This window comes from Stegastes partitus, unplaced genomic scaffold, assembly GCF_000690725.1.
Source record: "Stegastes partitus isolate 25-593 unplaced genomic scaffold, Stegastes_partitus-1.0.2 Scaffold328, whole genome shotgun sequence".
In the NCBI taxonomy this organism is placed as follows: Eukaryota; Metazoa; Chordata; class Actinopteri; family Pomacentridae; genus Stegastes; species Stegastes partitus.
Genome location: NW_007578059.1, coordinates 1 through 23270, shown reverse-complemented (window position 1 = coordinate 23270; position 23270 = coordinate 1). Strand labels below are relative to the sequence as shown.

Sequence of the window (23270 nt, the reverse complement as noted above, 5' to 3'; positions counted from 1 at the left end):
TTTCAGTTTTTTTTTCTTCTTGTAGAGGATAATGGCCTTTCTAATCTTTAAATGGTTGAAAATCAAAATAAGTGGTTTTGAGCAAGATAGTGGGATATACTGAGAGCACAAAATAGGCCTCTGTGGTTTTTGAACCGAATACACAAACACAAACCTTTCTTTACTATTAGAGTGGGAGTCATGTGATGGGTTCTCTATTAGTTTGAACCAAAAATAACAAAAATAAATAAATTCTGTATTTGTATTTGTAAATGTAAGAGTAGGACTTTTGAGGGAAGACACCTCTCTCACATGGGGTAAGAAGCCCCCCGTGGACATTAATGTATTTTCAATATTCTAGCCTTGCTAATATTATATTTCTGACCAAATATATATACAACCATCTAATAGTAACATAACAGCTAACCTGCAGTATAAAATACATTATTTTCTTTCTAAAAGGCTAACGAGCTGACTTTATATTAATCTAATAATGTTATGCTATATTAGCTTGCTGTAGCACTAGCTAGCTAACTTGAATTCTTTGCTACTGCTGAGTAAACATGTCTGCTGATTTGGCATGAATTTAAATGTCAGTGTTAGTAAAGCTAGAACCTTTGCTCCCTCAATTGTAAATTAATTGGCAATAATAATTTTTCTACATATATTTTTATATGTCATCTAATATTTGTTGCAGTTAGTCAGAGCAACATCAATATTTCAGAGTATAGATGATCTTATACACAAAAAAATTACTTAAGAAGTTGGATTAAACAGTTTTATGTTAATGAAGGTGTCGTCAATTATTATTTAGTTACACTCAGATGTTTTCACTCAAGCATGCTTCTTGTGTACATGTTATATTGATATTAATAAAATATATATACTTTAAAATAGAAGATGTGTTTTAAGTGGGACATCTTCTCCTGGTTTATCACATGTAAGCAGGCCAGTGAGTTTATTTATAGGTCAACTTATCATACACAAAGGTTAATCAAGGTGCTTTACATGCAGATTTTATTATTTTTTTTACAAATACAATAGGTCATGTAATCTAAATTTAGGCAATAAGTTAAATTTACCAATCACAGTTGGTTAAAGTGCACACAGATGCGTAGAACAATAAAAACAGACTGACTAAAAGAATAAAAATGAAAACATACTGATGAAAATTAAGTGAATTAAGACTGTGACTCTATATTTAAAAACAGCCATTCTCTCCCAACAGTAGATCACCTCATAACAACATTATTTATTCATTTGTGTCAATGTTAAGACAATATTTATTTTAATTATTTATTTATTGCTAACATCAAATTGTTCTGGTCAGACACGAAAAATAAGTACCGCACTTATTTATGGAAAAATCATAGGGTGGAATTAAAGTAGTGACAAGTCTTTTTTTGGTGTTGTGTGCAGACAAGTTCAAAATTGGGAAAAAAGAACAAAGTCTTGCTCAACCTGCTGCATATTTATTTGATGGCTGACATGCACATTAAAAAGGTTTAAAGCATCTTCACAAGCATCTTTCAGGTGGAGGTAACGATGGAGGTAAATGAGCACAATAACAAATGGACGTGCGTGTGTGCACGTCTCTCGGAAGCGCGCCTGGCTGTCAGCGCTCACTCTCTTCATTCATTTGTGGCTGAGCTGCTGGAGACGCTCACACTGCTCAGCACGCTGGGAACAAGAGGCTTTAAACCTGGACCATGAGGGGCTCCTGCCACCCAAAAAACACGCGGGACAGGGCAGGTAGGCTGATAACTCCAGCTGAGCTCCCACTTTGCTTTATGTTTTATGTGTTTTTTTGTTGCCCCCTTTACGGGTCGACCTTGTTTGCACTGAGAGCTACAGAGCAGCTGGGCTAGCAGGCGGATGAAGTAAACAAGTCTGTGTCACGTAGGCTTGCCTCCGAGCTGACAGAGGAGAAGGCGGGACAGAATGCGACACACGGCCGTAGAATTTGTAAAACGCTGGTTATTTCAGGTTTCGTGTTGTAAAGAATTAGTTTGACACTTTGAAAATGCCTCGTTCGTAGTAGCTAGCATCTTCCTATCTGCTGCTTAGCCTGGCTGCAGCTGCTGTTAGCTAGCAACTGACAGTTAGGTTAGAGAGACTGTAAACACGACCCTGTGTCAGCAAGAGGTTGTCACACTTCGTGTCCGTTGTCACAGTGCTGTGTCAAAACCCCCCAAACACAGCTGCATGGCATTAGAAACCCAGCTGATTTGGCTGTGACTCAAGAATGTGTGAGACATTTCTGGAGCTTGTCACTGATCTGAGGTTGCTCAAACTTTTGCAAAGGTCACGTTCAAGGAAATGATGTGTGACCACACTGTGTGACTGAAGGAGAGTGTGAAATTCATAATCAAAATGTCGTATTTCCATTAATTTTTTACCAGTAAATCCCAGTATGTCTGTGTGTTTGAGCTGCCATGTGGCTCACAGGTTCCAATGCAGCAACGGTGACTGCATTCTTGTTTTTAATGTCTTTTAATATCTGTGTCGCAACATATATGTGTGGTTAAAAAAAAAAAAAAGACAGACTTTAATCAGTTGTTAGCAGCATGGTTGCTATGAGCACCCACTTGTACAGTCAGGACGGGACAGATGGAGAAGAGATTTCAGCGTTAAATTGGGTCTAGCAGGTGCTCCGTTGTGTCAGAGGCACCTGAACCTTTCTGTCTTAATGTCTCTGTTTGCTGGTGCACACTTTAAAACCCAGCCTCTTGATTCATTCTAGTTTCAGGTTCCTCCATGACTAGTCTGCATACCAAAACAAAGAGCTATGTGCAGATGATCTGAACCAGAGCTAATACAATGGCCTATATAATCCACTGACTTAGTTATTATAAGAATACACCGTTATGTAATTCTATTAGTCATGCATCATACAGGGGCCTGTTCAATGTTGCGTTGCTGTGCTGTCATGTAGACAAACACCATGCAGACAGATTCACTGCTGTCCTCTGTGCAAGTGCGCCCACAGTGGTTTAAATGTCTGCAGCTCAGGCTGTTGTGGCAGACGTATGAGGGGTGAACAGAGCTCAGGCTGTGCTGGTCAAGTAGGAGATGTGCTCTGCTGGCTGTCCATCTGCCTACCGAGAGAGAGAGAGGTGGGGCTGAGCAGAAAAACAGGAAAAACATAGTAGCTGTGTGTTTGTGAAAGCTGGCTTTTTTATTTTAGTAGAGCGGGTGAAGAAATAGAAACAGCTGCTTTTGCATTTTAGCTAGTCAGTGTGGTAAGAACAACTGACATGCTTATCAAGCAGCCCTTGTTGTTAACAGTAATGAGAATGTGATGCTGCTGCTGAGAGACTGGTTGCATTGTGTTTGCTTTCTCCTGAGCGCCCACAATGCCCATATGTGTTCATAACTGCAGAGGGATAAGGAATATGCTTCAGCAGGTGCAGCAGACCCAGTACAGATTATATCATTATGTGCACTCCACGGAAGAGTCCATATATCCTGCAGGATATTCGTCTCCTCGCCTCAGAGGCTGCCTGAGACGCTGTCGTAAACTGCCTCCTTTCACCCTTTCTGTTATACTCTATAATAATCCTTATTTATTTACACTTTCTTCTCCGTCAGATCGCTACTCTAAACCATCACAATAAATCCCACCCACTAGTTCTCGTTCATGGGCTTGCTATCACTCTGTCGCTGCAGCTCCCTCCCTGCCTCTCCTGCCTTCCTCCCTCCCTCCCTGTGTCTGCTCTCTATCTAGGGGAAAGTTCACCCGCTCTCTCAGAATCACATTAAAGGCTTCAAGCGAGGCTGCAGCCTACATGTGCAATGCCAATGCAGCACCACTACGACTGCTCGGTTTAGCGTGTTTTCCCTGAATCACAGGCTTGTTAGTGTTGTTTTTCTATGTTTAGCCTCACAAATGTGACACCGTTTCTGTGCATTGGAGACAATAGTCCTTCTTGCTCAGGCTCAGATAAAATTACCTCCTACGTCATCCTCTGTGGCAAGTAACATAATATGAAAGAACAGACTGGCTCTGGAAGCTACACACAAGTTAGCCTAGAAAGATTGTTCTATTAAGACCTCTTATCACCTCTTTTTATGTCGTTTTCTAAATGGCACATCCAGATGACAAAGCTTATAACAGAAGAACTGTCAGACTAAAATGCACATGAGACTTCATTTGAAAGGTAACATCTTCTAGTTTCTGAAAATCTAATTGTTCATCAGTGGCTAAAATTCGCTTAAACAGGTATCTGGCTCCATTATCGTTAATCATCCACACAATAATTTGTAAATAATCTGTCAGTAATTTGTGAAGCAATAATAATAAAAACTCTGCCTGGTACTTCTCTAATGGGAGGATTTTTAGATTTTCTTTGATTTGTTGTAAGGTTCTTCATATCTAGGGGTTTTTGGACTATTTATTGGACCAAACAAACAAACAATTCTGAAGCATTGGCTTGAGCAGCTGTGAAATCGTGAGCAGTGTTTTTCTTGATGTTCTGACTAAATGGAGTGAATTAACAGATAAACAGGCAACACCACATACTCCTAACACAGTTTATAGCCAAAATATGTTGAAGTTGACTGAGCTTCACAGAGCCCTGACCTTAACCTCGTCCAGTTCCTTTAGGAGGTCTCTAAACACCAACTGTGAGCCAGGCCTTATCACCCAACAGCAGTGTAGTCAAATCCCTGCAGTGTCATCTTTTTTTCTTTTTTAAAAAAAATGTTTTTAGCATCTATTTGACGCTCAACACTCCACAAGGTCAGAGAGAGGAATGACATGCAGCAAAGGTCCCACCAGGGATTTAATTAAGGACACTGCGGATATGGAAAAAAATAATCTGGTGTTCCACACAGCTTTAACTCTTCATTGTAGACAAACAAAGTGGCTTGAACCAACATCTTCAGTGCATGTTGGTGCACATCTGTGCTGGTGCACATAACGGGGGAGAATAGGGGAGAAGGGGGTTACATCTAAGGCTACATCTACACTAACACATTTTCATTTTGAAAGCATAACTTCTGCTAAACTTAAGGACTGCATTCTTGCCAGGCAGAAACTGTGACCTGATGCAGATACCTCCGTTTACTTTCTGATTGGTCCTTACTGTCACTACGTGACCTGATTCGTCTGGCCCCTGTCATGTGACCATTTTCTGGAAGAAAACAAAGACATCAGCCTTCACTGCCAGTGGTTAATTCAATATGGAAATTATTTACATGTGTTGCTTACTTTGTTACCTTGCTGTCTATGCCAGTAGCTGTTGTGCAGTTAAGAAAATCTGCGGTTTTACTTTTTTCCATCGCTGTTCCTCCTCCATAGTATTTTCTGCAACAAACCAACCAACCCTCTGCTTCATGTTTACACCAGCATTGGCAGGCCCAGTGAGGTGTCCTGTGTTATGCATTTTTAAATGTGTTGGCATAGGTGGAGATTATCTTTGAAACTGTGCTAAAATGCGTGTCTGGACCAAGATTGTTTTTATTTTAAAATGAAAACTGATGTAAACCAAATATGGACACTAGCTAAGTTTAAAAAATGTTTCTCCTGAATCAGAGTACAATAAGATGTTGTTGTATTTGCACAGATGAATTCTATTTTTAGTATTTAAATGTATATGTTGCCAAAAGCAATATCTGCCACACCTCCAAACCGATTGGTTCAGTCAAGAAAAATAGAACAACATATTGCAAAGTCATACCAGACAAACTGCACTGACAGGACACAGAGATCTGAAACAAACCAGCAGACATGACAGCAGGTTGATATATGCCGCTATGTGGCACTCAGTCTAAAAGGACACACCTTTATTGTAGTGTTTGCAGTGTTGAGCAATTGTTTGTGTAGTATTTTTTTTTTAGGTGAAATTGAATAACTTCTGTGTATTTTTCATAATCACCCTGACGGTCAAAGCCTGGAATCAAATGGGTGATGAAAAGCAGGATCATAGTGGCCCAGAAAAGGACTGCCTCTGTCCTGGCCTTTCCACTTACATATTAACACACTCATTCAAATACTTCAACGTTTTCTAAGATATTATTGTGGTGCAATACAGACAAAGGAAATTTAGAGACCAGACGAGATGAAACCTGTAACCACAAAAGCATCAAGACTTTAAAAACCACTAAATATTTTATTTTTCAAATAAAATTACATTATTTTATTCTAGATGCTGTATGAAAGCTGTCTGAGCCGATCTGAATATTTTGTATTTATTGTTTATTTACACGTTGTGATCTGTAGTACATGTCCACTGTGACGTTCACCGACTTATCACCTCTCATTTAAAAGCTTTTACTTTAAAAATAACTTTTACCATGTCAACAAGCTCCTTGGGCTTTAGGCAAGTGTTAATTTGTTTATTTACAAAGTCGACAGATTCCTGTGTGTGGTTTTATGGGATTATTGCCAGAAGCTCTGAAGTGAATTGTGTTGCAGATTGGATTAGTCCTGCTGATATGCCAACTGCTCCCTGACCTCTGCCCTGATTTACTGTCACAGTGGATGCTGAATTGATAACACAGCTGCTATCAGACTCTGAATAGAGTCATTTCTACTGAAGACGATACCATAATTACTTTGTGTGCTTTATTGAAATCTCAACTTGTGGCCTTTCAAAGTGAGTGCACAGCGCCACCTGGTGCCACAACTTTGGTGTTACATCAAGTCTCATCAAGGCTGGGAACAAAACAGTGCAGTCTGCCAGGTTTTTTTCACATCAGGATGTTTTTGAAATGATTCAGACGTTACTTGATAGTGAAACTTGAGTTCATTCATCCACAGTCACTAGTGAGTTCAATGCAAAGGCTGCTGGACTTCCCTGTTCTTGTCTTGGCAGGATTATGTTGCAGTCTGCATTATCAACTTTCTATTTATTCTTTTGGTTCTAAAAATGCCAAGCAAATATATTTCCATGACCACACGGCTGTGAGTTCAATGCAGTTTATTTATGCTGTAACTGAACACAAGACCTCTTGGTGAGGGAAAGCAGATAATTTATTTACTGCTGAAGTTACAGTAATCATCAAGTATTATAATAAAGCAACCAGCCAAGCCGACTGTCAAATGCGTACTGACGACATGCAGGGTTTTCTCAGTGTACTTCACTGTAAATTGTAAATTACCAGTGATCTCCTATTTTTTTTTATTGATTAATATTTCTGATATAGAATGTCAGAAGATGATGAAAATTCCACATCGGAATATCTCAGGATTTAGTTTTTTCAGCGTCTTGTTTTCTTTCCCATAATAAGTGTAAAACCTAAACACATTTATCATATTAAACAAACAAAAGGCAACAGAGACAAAACCTTACGTTTGAGAAGTTGAGAACTTAACCAAACCTAAGCTTGAATTGTGATATTTTATCAAAACCACTCTAATCTACATCTCTTGTTTAAAAAATCACCAAAAATAAATCTTTTAAACCAGATTCTTTTTAAAAATCCAAAAATTCTGTGCTCCTGTGCACTTCTATGAAACTGTTAGTAGCTCACCTCAAACTAACAGTCAGGACTAAAAATTTGTGGACTTTTCTGCTGAATTGCAGACTGTTTACACAGAGCAGAGAGGAGACAAGTATGACAACAAAGAAAAAGCGAAGTAAGAAGTAAAATATGCATAGTATGCAGTGTCATCATGTTCCAGTAATGATAACACCTGTGAGCACTTAGAAAAGTGTTGTTCATGTTGATTCCAGACTGTTGTTGTTTTTGTTTTGTTTTGGTTTAAAAAATAAAAATAATAATAAATAAAGTAATTGTTATACTTCACTGTTGACTTTCTCTGATTTTAGATATGGTCATGCTCTTTCCATAGAGGTGCAGGTGTTTGTATTGACTTGCACTGACTAAAAATATGACAAGAACAAACAAACTACTTTGGTCTCAGAGGGTGAATTAATAAGAAAGTAATCATAGCTGCACTATGTGTTGATTATTATTATTTTTACATGTGCAACAGTTTGTTTCTCAGAAGCAAAGTCATTAGCAGAGTGAAATGCTTGAGTGGCAAAATATTTACTCGGTATCAGGATGTTCTGCTCTGTCAGTGTGTCTGGAGTTGTTGATAAGTTTTGCTGCAGAAGGATGTGTGATCTTGACTCTGCAGGGTCCGTGGCTGGGTCGTGTAAAACTCAGCTCTCCCCTCCTTTTTCTCCCCTCACGCCTCTCTTATTGGCTGCCCGACCCACCGTCTCGTCTCTGATTGGTTGGCCTGTCAGCTGCATTCACTGCCCATGTGTGGTGCATGTGAGCAGCTGAACGCTTGTTTTTCTTCCAACATCTGCTTGCTCTCGCTTCACTCGCTCAATCTACGAGGCATTACGGTAACATTTGAAAAGGTGTTTTCTTAGAAAGGAAAATTTGGGGAGTTTCTGCTTATGCTCTGCAAATGTTCATGAAAACACTTTTTCTTTTAACATTAAGGATTCATGGAAATGTGTTTGTTCCATGTATAACACAAGATGCTTCATGAAAAGGTGACAGGCATCAGCAGACTGTGAAAAACACAACAAGAACAAAATGTTCAAGAAAAAGAGAACACATGTATTGAAGACACACCCCTAAGGAAAGGAGAACCCCACAATAATTCCTCTCCTGATCACTTGATATTATTAATTTCCATTTCATGTCTCTTCATTGTTGTTGGTGACCTTGCGCTTCATTAAATGCAGTTGTTCTCAAATTGTTCATACCCTTCAATTAAAGAAAAGGCAAAATTCACAATATTCACTCAAATAGCTAAAAACGGAAAAAATAATAATAAATAAAAAAATTCAAAATTATGATTTAATAAAATTAGACATTGCTTTTGAATTGTGGTTGAAAAGAATAATTTAAAAAAATTGAAAAAATTAAAAACTGTCCCGGACAAATTAAAGCACTTTGCTGATGAGCAGTGGTCCAAAATCAAAATACCTGTCAACAGGTGCAGAAGTCTGACTGGGAGTTACAGAAAACACTTGACTGCAGTCATTGGCTCAAAGGGTTGTTCAAAAAAATATTAGTTCATGGGTCCCATCATGCTTGTTTTTTGTTTTTTTGTTTATATTTCTGTCGAGCCAAAATTCAAAAGCAATGTCATGATATTCAGTAAATTTTTATTTATTATTACTTTTGTCAATTTCAGCTTATTTCAGTGACAGCTGGTTTTTTTTCCTTCTTTAATGGGACGGTATGAACACATTTGAGGACAGCTGTAGCACTGAACAAATTTTCACGAAATCAAAAGCAGGGGTTTTTAGGTACGTTGATGTCATATTTTGACAGTACAAACAACTCTCCGCACATGTATTTCATGACACATGTGCATAGGTGAAGTTTTCCTGCACTCTAACGGGGGAAAAGGACATTTGTAAGTGACTTTTTGGGTCTGGACCTTCATCAGGCAAATGGTTTGATACAAGCTGCAACTCCACAACCAATCTACATATCCCACATATTATAGGAAGACATGAACTATAAAACGTCATTCCACCTATTGACAACTTCAAATCACATTCAGAAAGTAAAAATCCTAACTAAATCCACCCCTCCCCCCCTTTTTATATGATGTATTGATGTATACACGTACAGAAGCTTAGCTGCTGCCTGTATCTTGTACTATATATTGTATTGCTGTTGAGATTACATTGTTTTTATTGATGTTCAACTTTTTCTCTGCCATATTTAATGGCACCTGCTTAGTTGGTGTAGTTTGTGGAATTTCTTCATTGCAATTAGCAATCTATGTATGCTACCTGGAAATGCAGGTTTTTTTCAAGACTGTGGTTTTGCCCTTGGAGGTTTTAAGCACTCATATCCTAGGATTTTATTCATTCTATACAATTTGCCTACTTTCTGTATGTGAAATACAGTTGTCATTTGGTGGAGTGATGTTTTGTAAACTATGCCTTCCTATAGTATGTGGAGTGTGTTCACTAGTTGCAGACTTACAGATTCTCCTCATCTAAGACGGCTTCTTTTTGCATCACACTGTTTGCCTAATGAAGGTCCCACGCTAAAGTGTTGCAAATAAATGTTTTGCAAGTTAGACAATGTGTAGGAGTCCATATGAAATCCATATCTTGATTTGACAGTTCCCAAGGACTGTAGAGAACTTTTTTTGTAGAAATAAATAAAATGGAAAACTATTTTATTTGACAGTATGCTGTGGATCTTTTGTGTACATTTATGGCCATAACACTGTTAAAACTGACTAAATGCTGATAGATTAAATAGGAAACTCTAAGCAGGTGCTTGGAATAACATTCTAATGTGAAAGTAGTAAACAACTGGGAACAGTATTTGATAAAATGTAGACATGCAATAACAGGATTGAAGGCAAGTTACATCCTGTACCAGGCGCTTTGTTTTGCTCCCTGGATTTGTGCTGCGCTCTGTGTCCAGTCCTTACGGTAGGGAGAAACTGCTGTTTCTCAGCTGATATATGACATCCATCCCCCCTGCAGCCCGCTGAATCAGAGTAGCAGAGCTGCAGCCCACCGCCTCAGTTTGCTGTTAGGAGGGCACCATCAGTGCTCTAACATCCAGGATGTTAGACAACGAGGAGTTTATGCTGGACACTTACCCGCGGGAGCTCACCCAGAACCCGCTGAAGAAGATCTGGATGCCGTGCAGAAACGGCCACATAGCTCAGAGACGGGGTAAGATGCAGCTGGCCGGCAAGTGCGCAAGGGATGAAACCGGGAGGTGATGTCGGAGATCGGCTGACGTTTTTTTTTTTTTTCTGCGTTGATTTTTTTTGTTGTTGTTTGTTTGTTTTGTCTTTTTTTCCACCACACTGTATTTTGCGCTTGTATTTGTTGGTTCATTTCGCGCAAGAAAATCCGTTATATGCCATTACGCGGCTGTTGGAGATGTGCGTGGCAATGTTGCATCATGTCCAGCATGTCTGGTCCCTTTTTTACTCCAGTATCACTTGCTGTGGGGTAAAGTTTACACGCACATGGGGACATAATTGTACACACATGACCCGCAGACATCAGCTTAGCCTGGACCTCCACTAACAGCCGACTTGTCTGGTGTCCGTCTGGCTGCGAGCAGCTGCTCTTCAGTTGCCTTCTGTCTGGTCTGTCCTCTCTGCAGGGCTCTCTTGTCGTTTCTGCTGAGTCAAGCTCTGCCTTCTTCAGAGTCGTTCAGTGCTGTGTCTGACACTAAACGTTGCATCGTCTTCAACTTTGTTTTTAATTATTGTATGCCTGGTTTTTAAAACACACTGCAAGAGTCGCTTCAGACATCAATCCAGAATCCTTTGTGTCAGCTTATGGCCTGAGGGAGCGTCTCAGTGACCCAGAGAGGATAGGTTTACAGAGTGGTGACCGTAAATGTTGTCCTGTGTGTGTATACACAAGTTTTGCACTATGCAATCAACAGTTTTATCAAAATAAATAAATAAAATCAAGGAAATTAGTTGAAATTATCAGTTAGTGCAGTTTCAAAAATGCTGTTTTTGTGACATTCTTGACTAATAGTGAATCCAGAAAGAGCATTCATTGTTTATCTGTTAAGAATAACAAAAAATACATACATAAAATAATCATGTAGCTAACAGCTTGCAATTCACATTGCAAAGTACCCTCAGCTCTGAGATGCAGCTGAGGTGATACAACATGAACACTGACAGCAAGCAGGGATTACCACATGTTGCTGTCCTTAATTAATCAGCGTGTGCCTCCGGTTAGCTGTTTAAGAAGTACAGTAGGTCTGAGTGGAGAAGACACGGACCACACCTACTGCCGTCTGCTTGTTCGTTCTCATCTCTGGGTTTTTCCTGCATGAAGGAATTTTTGACGGTTTTAGCTGGTGCCAAAGAAAAATCAGCACTTCTACAATGACAAGAGTTGTCAATTGTGGCTAAACAATTTGGGGAAAATATCTAATTGTGATTTTTGTGAAAGAGATTGCAATTTTATATATATATATATATATACCTATTTTAAAGTCAAGCTCCACTCTGTATTCTCAGTGTAACAGATTTAAAGCACATGATGGAGCATCACCACAAGAAATACCACCAAAAGTGTGACTGTCACACAAGGAGGATGGCAGGAAATTGTAAAACCTTTGACATGGCAGCTTTAACCCTGCGTAGTCACACTGCACAGTGTCTATCATAAAATACAGCCTTTGTGATTTGCTAATTGCATTGGCTCAAATATTCTTTTTTTTTTTTAAAGATACATTTTCTGGCGTTTTTGCCTTTATTAGTCAGGACAGTGAGAGAGTGAGACAGGAAAGGGGGAAGAGGAATGGGGAGATACCTTGCAGCAAACTGTTGTGAGCGGGAGTCAAACTCACAAACGCCGTGCTGGGGAACTGTAGCCCCTGTTCATGGGTCACCCGCTCAACCAGGTGAGCTATAGGGGCGCCCGTTGGCTCAAATATTCTATCATTTACTCAGGCATAAGAGACAATTTCTTTTTATCAGATGGACCAAAATAAGAGCAAAATGCATGTTTCAGCCTTTTACGATAACACACACTTTTCTGCACGTGCACTGATCATGCTGTTGTCACTTATTCTGTGTCAGGAAAAACCCTGCTTCCTTATTTTCAGTCGTTTGTTAAACTGGCATTCCTTCATCTCTTCCCTCTTCCTCTAAGAGATGTTACTCTCAATCCTGATGGGGCATAAAACATGTCATATTTGAGTATCTGAGGCACGTGACTTGTTGTTTGTCCAGGTGCCTCCTTGTTTCATTTGTAGTACGTACATCTGAATTCTCTTGCAGGGAATTTTCTGCACCACTGTGTGTCACTGTAACACAGACAGAGTGTTCTTAATGTGTAATTATGAGCAACCTTCAGGACTAATTAACTTCTAGCTGAATGGAACAATGTGCTGTACTCAGTAAACCAAATGTATGAGAAAGTGACTTCAATGTATTAAATGTTTATGTTTCTCCTTTTCTTTCAGTATGTATGACAAACTGTCCCACCCTCATTGTGACAGTTGGACTTCCAGCCAGAGGGAAGACTTACATTTCAAAGAAGCTCACTCGCTACTTAAACTGGATAGGTGTGCCAACCAAAGGTATACCAGTCACATCCACAACACACATTACAGATATTTACGAATTTAAAGTGGAAGCCTTGTGATTAATACACAACTGTCTGCATAACAGAATTCAATGTTGGCCAGTACCGAAGGGAGTGTCTGAAGATCTACAAGTCTTTTGAGTTTTTCCGTCCAGACAATGAAGAAGGCTTAAAAATCAGACGGTGAGTACACACTGACTCTTCTGGATGTCAGACTGTATCATGCAGGGCTGGTCAACCATGAACAGTGACAAGCCAACAGTCTGCAGGGTTTCCATTCCAGCCACAATCCACCACTGACATTTTGAAGAAGAGAGGAGGAGCTGCTGTGTACAGTCACCCGCTGGAGCGATCAGCTGGACTGAAAACCTGCAGACTTCCAGCTGTCAGTAGCACATGGCTGACCGCTGCAACGTGCAGAACCTTTTTTGTAACCTTTCATAACATTTCTCCCATGTCCCTCCACAGTCAGTGTGCCACGTCAGCACTTAACGACGTCCGGCAGTACCTGAGCGTTGAAGGAGGACAGGTTGCGGTGAGTCCTTCTTACTGTCCTAGACGTCTGCATGTCAGACGATCACAAAATTCATCAGTATGTATCAGGACTGCATAAGGAGAGTTGTTTCCTGCTTTTTCAGGTCTTTGATGCCACAAATACAACAAGAGAAAGAAGAGGAACCATTGTCAAGTTTGCTGAGCAGAATGGATTCAAGGTACGTTCAAGGCATCTATTTCCATCAATCCCCACTGGCTCGATGACCTCCAGGTTTAACATGCTTTCTCGTCAATTTAGGTATTTTTTGTGGAGTCAGTGTGTGAGGACCCAGAAGTCATTGCACAAAATATAGTGGTAAGATTGGTTTCTGTGTATTCAACCCACAATAGTTAATTAAAAGCATGTTTTATTCTAAAATATGCCTCACAAAATGTCACATTTCTAACATTATGAAACAAGTTGTGTAAAAATGCTCTTTTCCCTATATTTTAAGTTGTTAAAAAAATGCTATCAGGTTGTTTTTTTTGAATTCCTAGAGAAAACCACTTACAATTTGTGAGAGCTGAGGTGCTGACCAAGAAACCAGACTTGCTAATAACTGTATAAATTGTTCTGAAAGTGGAACCAGACAAACTGAATGTGGAAAAGACTTAAAGCAATATCAGACATCTGACTTCCTCTTCCTCTTTTCCTTTGCTCACATCCTCTCCTTGGGTTTCCTCTCTTTGTAGCAAGTTAAGCTGGGAAGCCCAGACTACATACACTGCAACTCAGAAGAAGCCATTGAAGACTTCATGAAGAGAATTAAGTGTTACGAGTCATCCTACCAGCCTCTGGATGAGGTTCTGGACAGGTGAGGACTCGTAAAAATGACTTGGAACAGATTAAATCAGTTCAAGATTAGAGATAGCTGACTAAATGTCTCATTTCAGAGATCTATCCTACATAAAGATCATGGATGTGGGCCGCCGTTATCTTGTAAACCGTGTCGTTGACCACATCCAAAGCCGAATCGTCTACTACCTGATGAACATCCATATCACACCGCGCTCCATCTACCTGTGTCGCCACGGTGAGAGCGACCTCAACATCAAGGGACGCATCGGAGGAGACTCTGGTTTGTCTGCCAGAGGGAAAGAGGTGTGTTCCTGAGCGTGCTGTGTGACTGCAAAATGAGCGTAGTCTTAAAAGATAGAAGAGAAATCACTTCTTATCGGGTGAGTTTAAAGTCGATTTTCTGTCTCCAGTTTGCCAAACATCTGAGGAAATTCATCCAGGAACAGAACATCAAAGATCTGAAGGTTTGGACGAGCCAGATGAAGAGAACGATCCAGACAGCGGAGTGCCTGGGAGCGCCATACGAGCAGTGGAAATCTCTCAACGAAATCGACGCCGTATGTCGACTTCTGTCCACTTAGTCCGAAATCATTTAAAAGCATCTGCATAAAAGCTGAACACATTTTCCCCTCTCTTTACCCAGGGTGTGTGTGAAGAAATGATGTATGAGGAGATCCAGGAGCACTACCCTCTGGAGTTTGCACTGAGAGACCAGGACAAATACCGCTACCGCTATCCCAAAGGAGAGGTAAGATGATGACATGAGTCTTTAAAATGTCCTTTTTTTTTTTTTTTAAGAGGTGAATAAGTTTCTTGTTTGTGTCCGGAAAACTCAGTCATATGAAGACCTGGTGCAGCGGCTGGAGCCTGTGATCATGGAGCTGGAGAGACAGGAGAACATTCTGGTCATCTGTCACCAGGCCGTCATGCGCTGTCTTCTTGCATATTTCCTCGATAAGACTGCAGGTAAGAACAACTAAAACCGGCAATTGTATAGTCAAATACATTTTTTGGATGTTCCTTTTGCCCATTTATGATATGTGTGTATATATATATAGGGTGTTTGTGTTTTTTTTAAAGCACTTTTTGATTACAAGGTAAAGTCTGGTGGTCCAGTTTCAGCTTGAAATGATATGTTGTACCATCCTGACCATGAAACTTCTTGAAACTTTGTGTCTGTCACCGCAGATGAGTTGCCTTATCTTAACTGCCCTTTGCACACTGTGTTGAAGTTGACCCCCGTGGCTTATGGTGAGTTATGTAATTTTTCTAGGCTTATATCATAAATAAATGCTGTCTGTCACATGAAGTTACCATCTGAAACTACATGGAGATAACATTTGATGTAAACTTGGTACCTAGAGACACATGTTATGGAAATATCATTATATATTGTAATTTGCAAAGTTAGTAATGATCTTTGCTTCTTTTATTTTTTTTTGCTCTTACTCAGGATGTAAAGTGGAGTCCGTGTATTTAGGTGTGGATTCTGTGAACACACACAGAGACAGACCAGAGGTAGGTATCGCAGGCAGCACACAGAAACGTCTCACAGCAGACGACTGAAGTTGCTGTGTTTTCAAGCTAACTTCATCTCTGACGTACATCTCTAAACAGGAGGACCAGCAGATACCACTGTATACACACCCTGTTTGTGCGTCTTCCTCCTGAGCAGGTGTAGCAGTTAGTGCTGACCGGTCACTTTGTTCTTGTCACACAGAGAATGTAAAGATTTCACTCAGAGCTTTGAGGCCAGGTTCAGTCTCCGTCCACCAGTGATCCCTGACAGCAACCCCAACCACTGTGACATCACTTCCCCCTGATACTCCTACCTCCATGTTGTCAGCAATGACTGACTTTTTCTCTCACTTCAGTTTTTTTTTATTTATTTTTTCAATCAGTGGCAGCAGATATGTGCAGCAGCATGCTGTTTTCCCTCTCAGGGCTTTTCCTCAGTTTTCCATCTTAGTAGAAACAGCAAATCTGGAATGCACTGTCAGGATAAATCACTTAGGTGTGTGTGTGTGTGTTGTTGTGTGGGGTGAAAAATCTGTCACTTTATGGAGGCCCTATAGCTGGTGCTCATAAAATAAGCCTTAAAAATTAGTGGAGAGACTAAATTAAGGTTAAAGTTGTGTTTGGTTTTGTGTGTGTAGTCATTAACATATGTGTAAGAGTTAGGGGAAATGTGTGTGTGTTTGTGAATGTATGACTGAACACAACAGTGAATGAAAGAGGAATCCTAAGCGCATTAAATCAATATTGTTTTTAAGCCGTCTTTAAACTTTGTCAAAACATTTCATATAATTTTTTGATAGTTTTACATTTACATGAAGCCATTTACATGTATGTTATGCATTATGTAGCTTTTTTATACATGTGTGTTCGTGACAAAGACTTTTAACCTAAATATACATTTTTGCTGCACATAAAATGACGCACAATTTCATTGTCATTCCAGTAATGTTTGTTTCAAGTCGTGTATGCTAACATTTGTTTACTTTTTAAATGTGAAGGGTTAATAAGCAGTGTTTACTCAAATTTTAGACCTTTGCTAGAATAAAGATGTGCTATGTTTTTACCCTAAAATCAGTGATAATATTAACGTGTTAGATTAAACACTTGTTTCATGTTTTGAGTTTGTCAAGGTTGATGCATTGTGAATATAAAGATCCAGATGAAAATAAATAAGTGTCTTTGTCATGTTACTTTTACTGATCAAAGCATTTATTTACTCAAAGCTGAACTGCACTTAGCAGCTATAATGTGTCTATAGAGACAATTGAATATGAGTGTGGGTTGGATATTGAATGATTTGTCTCAGTAAAGCTGTAAGCAGCGTTACTGCAATTAAAATGCTTCTTTACTGACTTCAAAAAGATGTCAGTTGTCTTGAATTTATAACTTCAGCGGCCCAGAAAGGCCTCTGAACCATGAGAATGTTTCCTTCTCTTCTGAAATATATCATGAATAGATTATGACAACAGTATTAAAATAAAGACTGTGGCCTTGCTCATGAGGTTCATTCATCATCTCCAGACAACAGCAAGATTCCTGCTTCATTTGACTAAAAGCACGAGTCATTTAAAAAAAAAAAAAAAGTTACACACATGAGGGATTATCCGATTAACAAAAGTCAATTTGTAAATGTCCGATAAGTAATGTAGGCTGTAACTCAGTGTTATTCTCTCATCACTGTTTCAGAATGTGAACGTGCAGCGCAGCACTGAAGACGCTCTGCAAACAGTCCCAGCTCATTTCTAACCTCCTGTACTTCCAGCTGAGCCTCTGTCAGGACCTCTGAACAGCACTATGGGAACAGTGCTGTTGAACTGCCTCCAGTGGCAGCTTCTTCACTGAAACAGAGACACCTTCCCAGACTCATACTGTAAAGCACTTTCACTAACTAGAATTTTTTTTTTTTTTTACACATATGTTTGTTTGACTTGTACTATTGTGTGACTCAGTGGATCAAACTAAAGGCAAAGTCCAATATTTTTGATAAGTGGATCTACTGTTACTGGTGCAATGATAATATTTTCAACTCTCGGCATCATCTTCCATGATTCTATTTAATATCTACTGTACTTTGTGCACTGTGTATACTGCCATACGCTTCCACTGGTTCTGATGATGTTAATGTGTGAAAATCAAATGTAACCCCAGAAAAGATTTGACGTCACTAAAGTACACAGAAATCTGATTTTTTAACCAAGTTTTTCTTTTCGTGGTTGTCCACTGATATTCTGTGACTAAAAAGGGGGCTGTGCTTGATGTGTGTACTCAGAGTACACAAAGATCTTATCTTAAGATAATTTAAACATTCCAGAGGTGAAGATAAAATTCTTATACCAAGTCCCACAAAAAAAAACCTAGAGGATTGAACTTCTATTGTAAATTCTTGTGTTCAGTTTTCTCTAAAATGTAGCTTATGATCCAAAATAATGTTCCTTCCTCTAAATATTTACCACAAAAAGGATTTGGGGATGTTGTGTCTGTTTTTAAGAGATGCAATCAAAAGCTTTGACAAATCTTCACTGTGTCACTTGTGTCATTTTTTGGCAACTAAATAACTTTAATCTGCCACAAAATGAAAACCTGTTTTTATTTGTGAGTATAAAGTCTGGTGCTGTGCAAACTGTACATGCATGTTTGGTTTAATGTTTTGCGTGTAAAACTACCTGTATAATACTTTTTTGAGATTTATGTACACTGTATTTCTATTTCTTTGTTGAAAAAAACTGTTCCAAATGCCTTGTTCTGTCTTCAGCTGTCAAAATCTCAATAAACGTTCGATATTTGTGGGAAAGAGAAAACTGCTGTTGATGTTTAATTACATAGCAGGTAAGAAAAACCAGTAAAATACAAAGTACAACATTTTTATTTAACTTCACTGCCAGCAAGTATATTTATTTGAATTTGTTTCATCTACAATAGGGTCCTCTGTGTACTAAAACAAGAAACATGAACTAATTGATTGCCTTTGTTGTTTAAGGTTTGTTGTAACAAAACATAGCAAAATGAAATTTATGTGCATATAATATATAATATATATATATTTTAAAAAAACAACATTTAAATTATCTGAAAAATCCATATTATCCTGTGCTCATTAATATCGATAACACATCTTTTTAAGGACCTGCCCTGACTTCATGTTCCAAAGGCAGAAATTAATGTCTGGTGTTAATATTCATTATGTACAAACATCAATATTTTTGAGCACAGGTGCATTTTAAAGTTAAAGGGTGAAACCCCACTGGCCTGTACATCTTTCCTGTACATCTTGTATTTCTCCACCTCCCTTCGCTGGTCATATTTTGTCTCCTCTCTGCTCTGTGATGGGAACGCTCCACAGTGACTTACAAGATTGCAAACGGAATGTATTCCTGGATTTCCCCTCTCAGAACTGTAAAGGTAAAGCAAAAACAATGTCTAAGCTACAAAACAAAGGAGAATATATTGCAATTTAGAAAAATACATAGAAACTATTCCAGCAATAAACACTGAAGCAAAATAAATACTGTAGCGAAACTCTGTCAACCTAATATGAGAAAAGGAAGAGTCATTTTGTAAACAGCAAAGTGTAGAGACAGTAACTCACGTTTTTGAGGAACTCCTCAGCGACTATACGAGCCCTGGCGTTGACAGACAGCTTCATTTCACTGATCTCCTTGTCAATTTCCTCCATAAAATGAATAACAAAGTCCACCAGTTTATGCTTGTACATCTGCTCCGTGTGGAAGTTGGTGATGAGGAAACTGATGTCATAGCCCTGTGAAATGAGAAAAGAAGCGTTAAAAATCCCCTCATCACATGTATGTGTTAAATAAATGCCTAAAACCTGAAAAAACAGTAATACAGCAACTGACAGCAAACCTTTTCCTACATCTTTCCTGGATATTTGTGGGAAACATTTGTAGTTTGTTGTAGTTAGCTCTGTCTATTAACCAAGTGTCATTGAAGCTTATTCAGGGCAACTACACAACTACAGTATCTAGGCTAAACTCTGGTGTTTCATAATGTGCATGACAGTTCAGTTGGTTTTTTTTTTGTTAAACATTACCTTTTAGAGTGCAACTTCAAGCTTACAAGGCTATTTCAGACAATTTCCTATCAGTGGTAAGTATGCGTGGGAACATCCGACGTGTGACTGACCAGTTTTCAACGGCCACTCACCTCCACTGGTTTTCTCCTCAGGATGAAAAAGTTCTCTGCTCTCATCATCATGAAACGCATGAACTTGTGGCACAGAATCTTCTCGATCTCATCTGCCTAAAGCAACAAATGATTTAAAAAGCACATCAGATTACAGACGCAATTCTACTAATTACCAGTTGCTAAGCTGTTCTGAGTCACAGTCTACACACATGACCATTAACACACAGTCAGACTCTTGACTGACCTGCTTGACAGCGATGCTGACTCTGACGGAGTTGATGGAGCCCTCGATCAGAACCTTCTCCTTGTCGTTACGGCTGATGATTACAGGCTGGAGGAGCAACTCTTTACTACTCCTGAAAGTAAGCACAAACACACACAGCTGATGTTCTGGCACACAGTCAGTCCACAGGCATCCTGAAGTTGAACTCTTCCACACTCTGCTTTGTTTTAGTCACACTTCCAGATACAGTGATAGACTCACCTGACTTCCACCTCTGGCTTGTTGTGTCTCTCCACCACTTGTGAAGAGAAATTCTCCAGGCAGAGGGCGGCCTGCAGCGTGGCACGCACAGCATTGAGATATGGGCGCAAGGTTGCTGTCTGAGGATGCACAACAAGAAACGGATCATTGGAATTAAGTATCAATTGAAGTGCTGAAATCTAGAAAACCAACCAAACTTCTGCCAAATGTGAAACCTGAGAATGAAGACGTTAAATTCTAGTATGATCAATCAGTTCGTTGAACACTATTAATCTCTCCTGATTTTTACATGTAAATACAGGTCGTTAAATGTGAACATTTGCTGCTTTTTTATACCAAATATCTTTGAAATTCGAACCAACTGTTGGATTAAACTAGGGATATTAATGAACTATTATCCCTTAATATATGATGTCTGCTTCTATACCCAGGAACAGCTAAGCCTGACAGGTTTATAACACGTCCTGCAGATCAAAAAGATTCACACACTTCTCTCTGATTTCACTTCACCAATTAACATTGTAAAGAACCTTTGGCTGCTTAAGGCTGAACACAGAGTGAGCTACAGGTCGTTTCTGATCGGTCTACTGCTACAGCAGGTACTTTTTATTTTGTGGGTCCTTCACCTCATTATACAGTTCTGCTGAAAGAATCCTGAGCAGGAGTTTGACCATCTCAAGACTAAAGCCAGTCTTATAAAAATCAATATTGGCATTAGATGCTAATCAAACATATGTTGCTTTGTTATATGGAAACCAACACAAACAATAATTGCAGAAATCTCAAAACATATTCAGGGACAACCAATTGTTAGTCTAGCTAATAATCAGATCTAACGGTCAGCATTTTTCCTATTATGTTTTTTTTTTTTTGAAACTGACTCCAGATGAAATACATCCATTTAAAAATGTGTTACTTTAGAGGTGAAACAGCAGTCTCTCTTTATCTGTGGTCACTCTGTGTTCTTGAGCAATTTCCTGTCCGCAGCACTGTCTGATTGGTGATTTGTCAGGAGTAAAACCGTGGCAAAATGTTGAAAAGCTTCTTTTCACGTACACCAGGATTATCGTTTAAACTGCAAATGTGTATCATGTCCAAGTATCAGATATGAGTCTCCTTGATTACTAATAATCAGCATCTGCCCTGAAAAACCAGATTGTTTGAGGTAATTTAGGCCAAAATATTAGGGATACTTTGTAGCTTTAGAAAAATATCAGCTAAGTGGATCTTCTACGTCTTCAGCACTGCCTTCAAAAATGATGAGGTGATGCTGTGCAGATGTCTCGACCCTTTGACCTCCCTGAACATAAACCAGCAACACCAGAAACATGAATTCTTAACACTTCATTAGTGGCACTACAACATATGCCACTTTGTGTTGAAAAAGGCAGCAAGCACCGATAGAATTATGGGGGGGAAAGTCTCGATCCATACAAACAAATCAAGATTTAGCAGTGAAATTGTTTAGGATGAGAGACCAAGCAGCTGTGGAGGGTACACCACCTCCACCTCCACCACCAACACCCCACATCTGGTCTACCAACATCAGTATCAGGTCAGCTGGTAGCAGCAGCTGCTAGCTCCCCTTCTTCCATTACTGTAGTTGCCATTCTACGTTACTTAACAACAAAGTGTTATTGCAGAGTAACGACACACACTTTAAAATCATCCTAACAAGTCAGCGTCTGTATGAACTACGACAACGTGTGGATATTTTGTCCCTCTCTGCTCACAAACCGACCAGCTAACGTTAGCCTGCTAGCTAACAGCCTGCTGAGCTACTTCAAATAAAAGCAGCTAAAAAAATCCGAACCGAGCCTCCGCAAATGGACGCAGCTTCACTGTAACAGCGCCAAAGCCTTACTAACGACACCGTCTTTTGTATGAAGCGGTTCACCTGTGTGGGTTTTATCGGCACATATTTGTAATTTCTCTCACCATTTCTCTGTAGGAGGAGCGGCGGCGGCTAAACGAGGAAGCAGCGACACGGTGAGTTTCCGTGAACATCCAGGAAGCCGCCGAGCAGCGACCGACCGACAGACCGACCGACACGGGAAATAAAACCACCGCGATACCAAACGGTAGCAAGTATTTTACATCTGCAATGCACGCAGTCAGTTTGAGCGCAGATGAAAGCAGAATAATTCCTGTTTTTTTTCCCCATCACCACAAGAATCTGAATTGTTATTTTTATTTTATTGCAGAAAATGTGCACATCGCTTTAATCAGAAGCGTTTTTAGGAGTTTGGAGGCTCAACCACGTTCAGCAATCTGTGCATATTAACCTGTTATTTACCTGTTATTAATATAAATTAAGGGTCACTGGCAATGTACAGTCGTCCTCAAATGTAGTCATACCCTAACATTAAAGAAGGAAATAAACAGCTGTCACTGAAATAAGTTAAAATTAACAAAAGTAATAATTAGACTTCTGCACCTGTTGACAGGTATTATGGCCCACTGCTCATCAGCAAAGTGCTCTCATTTGTCCAAGACAGTTTTTATTGTTTGTTTTTTTTAATCTTTAATTATTCTTTTCAACCAAAATTCAAAAGCAATGTCTTATTTCACAAAATTATAATTTAACAATTTTTAAAATTTTATTATTACTTTTTTCAGTTTCTACTTATTTGAGTGACTGTTGTGAATTTTGCCTTTTCTTTAATGGAAGAGTATGAATACATCTGAGGACGACTGTAAGGTCGTTCTTTCTTCTCTCAGTTCATTTTTTCTCTGCTTTCCTTTTTTTTTTTTTTTTTTTCTCCAACCAATAATCTTAAAAACGTACTGTTTG

General features: G+C 39.2%; 2 protein-coding genes across 4 annotated transcripts; one reads left to right on the top strand and one right to left on the bottom strand.

The window, feature by feature from the left end:
* Nucleotides 1–1611: 1611 nt before the first annotated feature.
* On the top strand, nt 1612–18647 carry pfkfb4b (6-phosphofructo-2-kinase/fructose-2,6-biphosphatase 4b). Of its 3 annotated transcripts, none has more exons than XM_008283799.1 (14): nt 1612–1731; nt 12877–12993; nt 13085–13181; nt 13467–13533; nt 13637–13711; nt 13792–13848; nt 14226–14347; nt 14427–14634; nt 14742–14888; nt 14975–15079; nt 15168–15297; nt 15520–15582; nt 15785–15849; nt 17536–18647. In XM_008283799.1, exons 1-14 carry the CDS (start codon nt 1689–1691, stop codon nt 17593–17595), a joined length of 1356 nt encoding a protein of 451 aa, XP_008282021.1. In that variant the 5' UTR covers nt 1612–1688; the 3' UTR covers nt 17596–18647. The 3 variants fall into 3 exon arrangements, with proteins under 3 accessions (XP_008282021.1, XP_008282019.1, XP_008282020.1); XM_008283797.1 differs by lacking the exon at nt 1612–1731 and adding an exon at nt 10419–10604; XM_008283798.1 differs by lacking the exons at nt 1612–1731; nt 17536–18647 and adding exons at nt 10419–10604; nt 16052–17039.
* A 49-nt stretch (nt 18648–18696) lies between these two features.
* Nucleotides 18697–22493, bottom strand: LOC103358720 (actin-related protein 2/3 complex subunit 4-like). The gene is made up of 6 exons (XM_008283795.1): nt 22415–22493; nt 20477–20595; nt 20237–20348; nt 20011–20106; nt 19436–19606; nt 18697–19240 (listed from the first exon to the last, which is right to left on the bottom strand). Exons 1-6 carry the CDS (start codon nt 22481–22483, stop codon nt 19235–19237), a joined length of 573 nt encoding a protein of 190 aa, XP_008282017.1. The 5' UTR covers nt 22484–22493; the 3' UTR covers nt 18697–19234.
* Between the last annotated feature and the right edge of the window lie 777 nt (nt 22494–23270).

Excerpts from the sequence above, each read along its gene's own strand:
- pfkfb4b (XM_008283797.1), top strand. The coding sequence starts at position 10,493 with ATGTTAGACAACGAGGAGTTTATGCTGGACACTTACCCGCGGGAGCTC. Across the intron at positions 13,712-13,791 it reads CTGAGCAGAATGGATTCAAG|GTATTTTTTGTGGAGTCAGT; the intron begins GTACGTTCAAGG and ends TCGTCAATTTAG. Across the intron at positions 14,348-14,426 it reads CTGGATGAGGTTCTGGACAG|AGATCTATCCTACATAAAGA; the intron begins GTGAGGACTCGT and ends GTCTCATTTCAG.
- LOC103358720 (XM_008283795.1), bottom strand. The coding sequence starts at position 22,483 with ATGTTCACGGAAACTCACCGTGTCGCTGCTTCCTCGTTTAGCCGCCGC. Across the intron at positions 20,596-22,414 it reads GCTCCTCCTACAGAGAAATG|ACAGCAACCTTGCGCCCATA; the intron begins GTGAGAGAAATT and ends GTGCATCCTCAG. Across the intron at positions 20,349-20,476 it reads AAGCCAGAGGTGGAAGTCAG|GAGTAGTAAAGAGTTGCTCC; the intron begins GTGAGTCTATCA and ends GCTTACTTTCAG.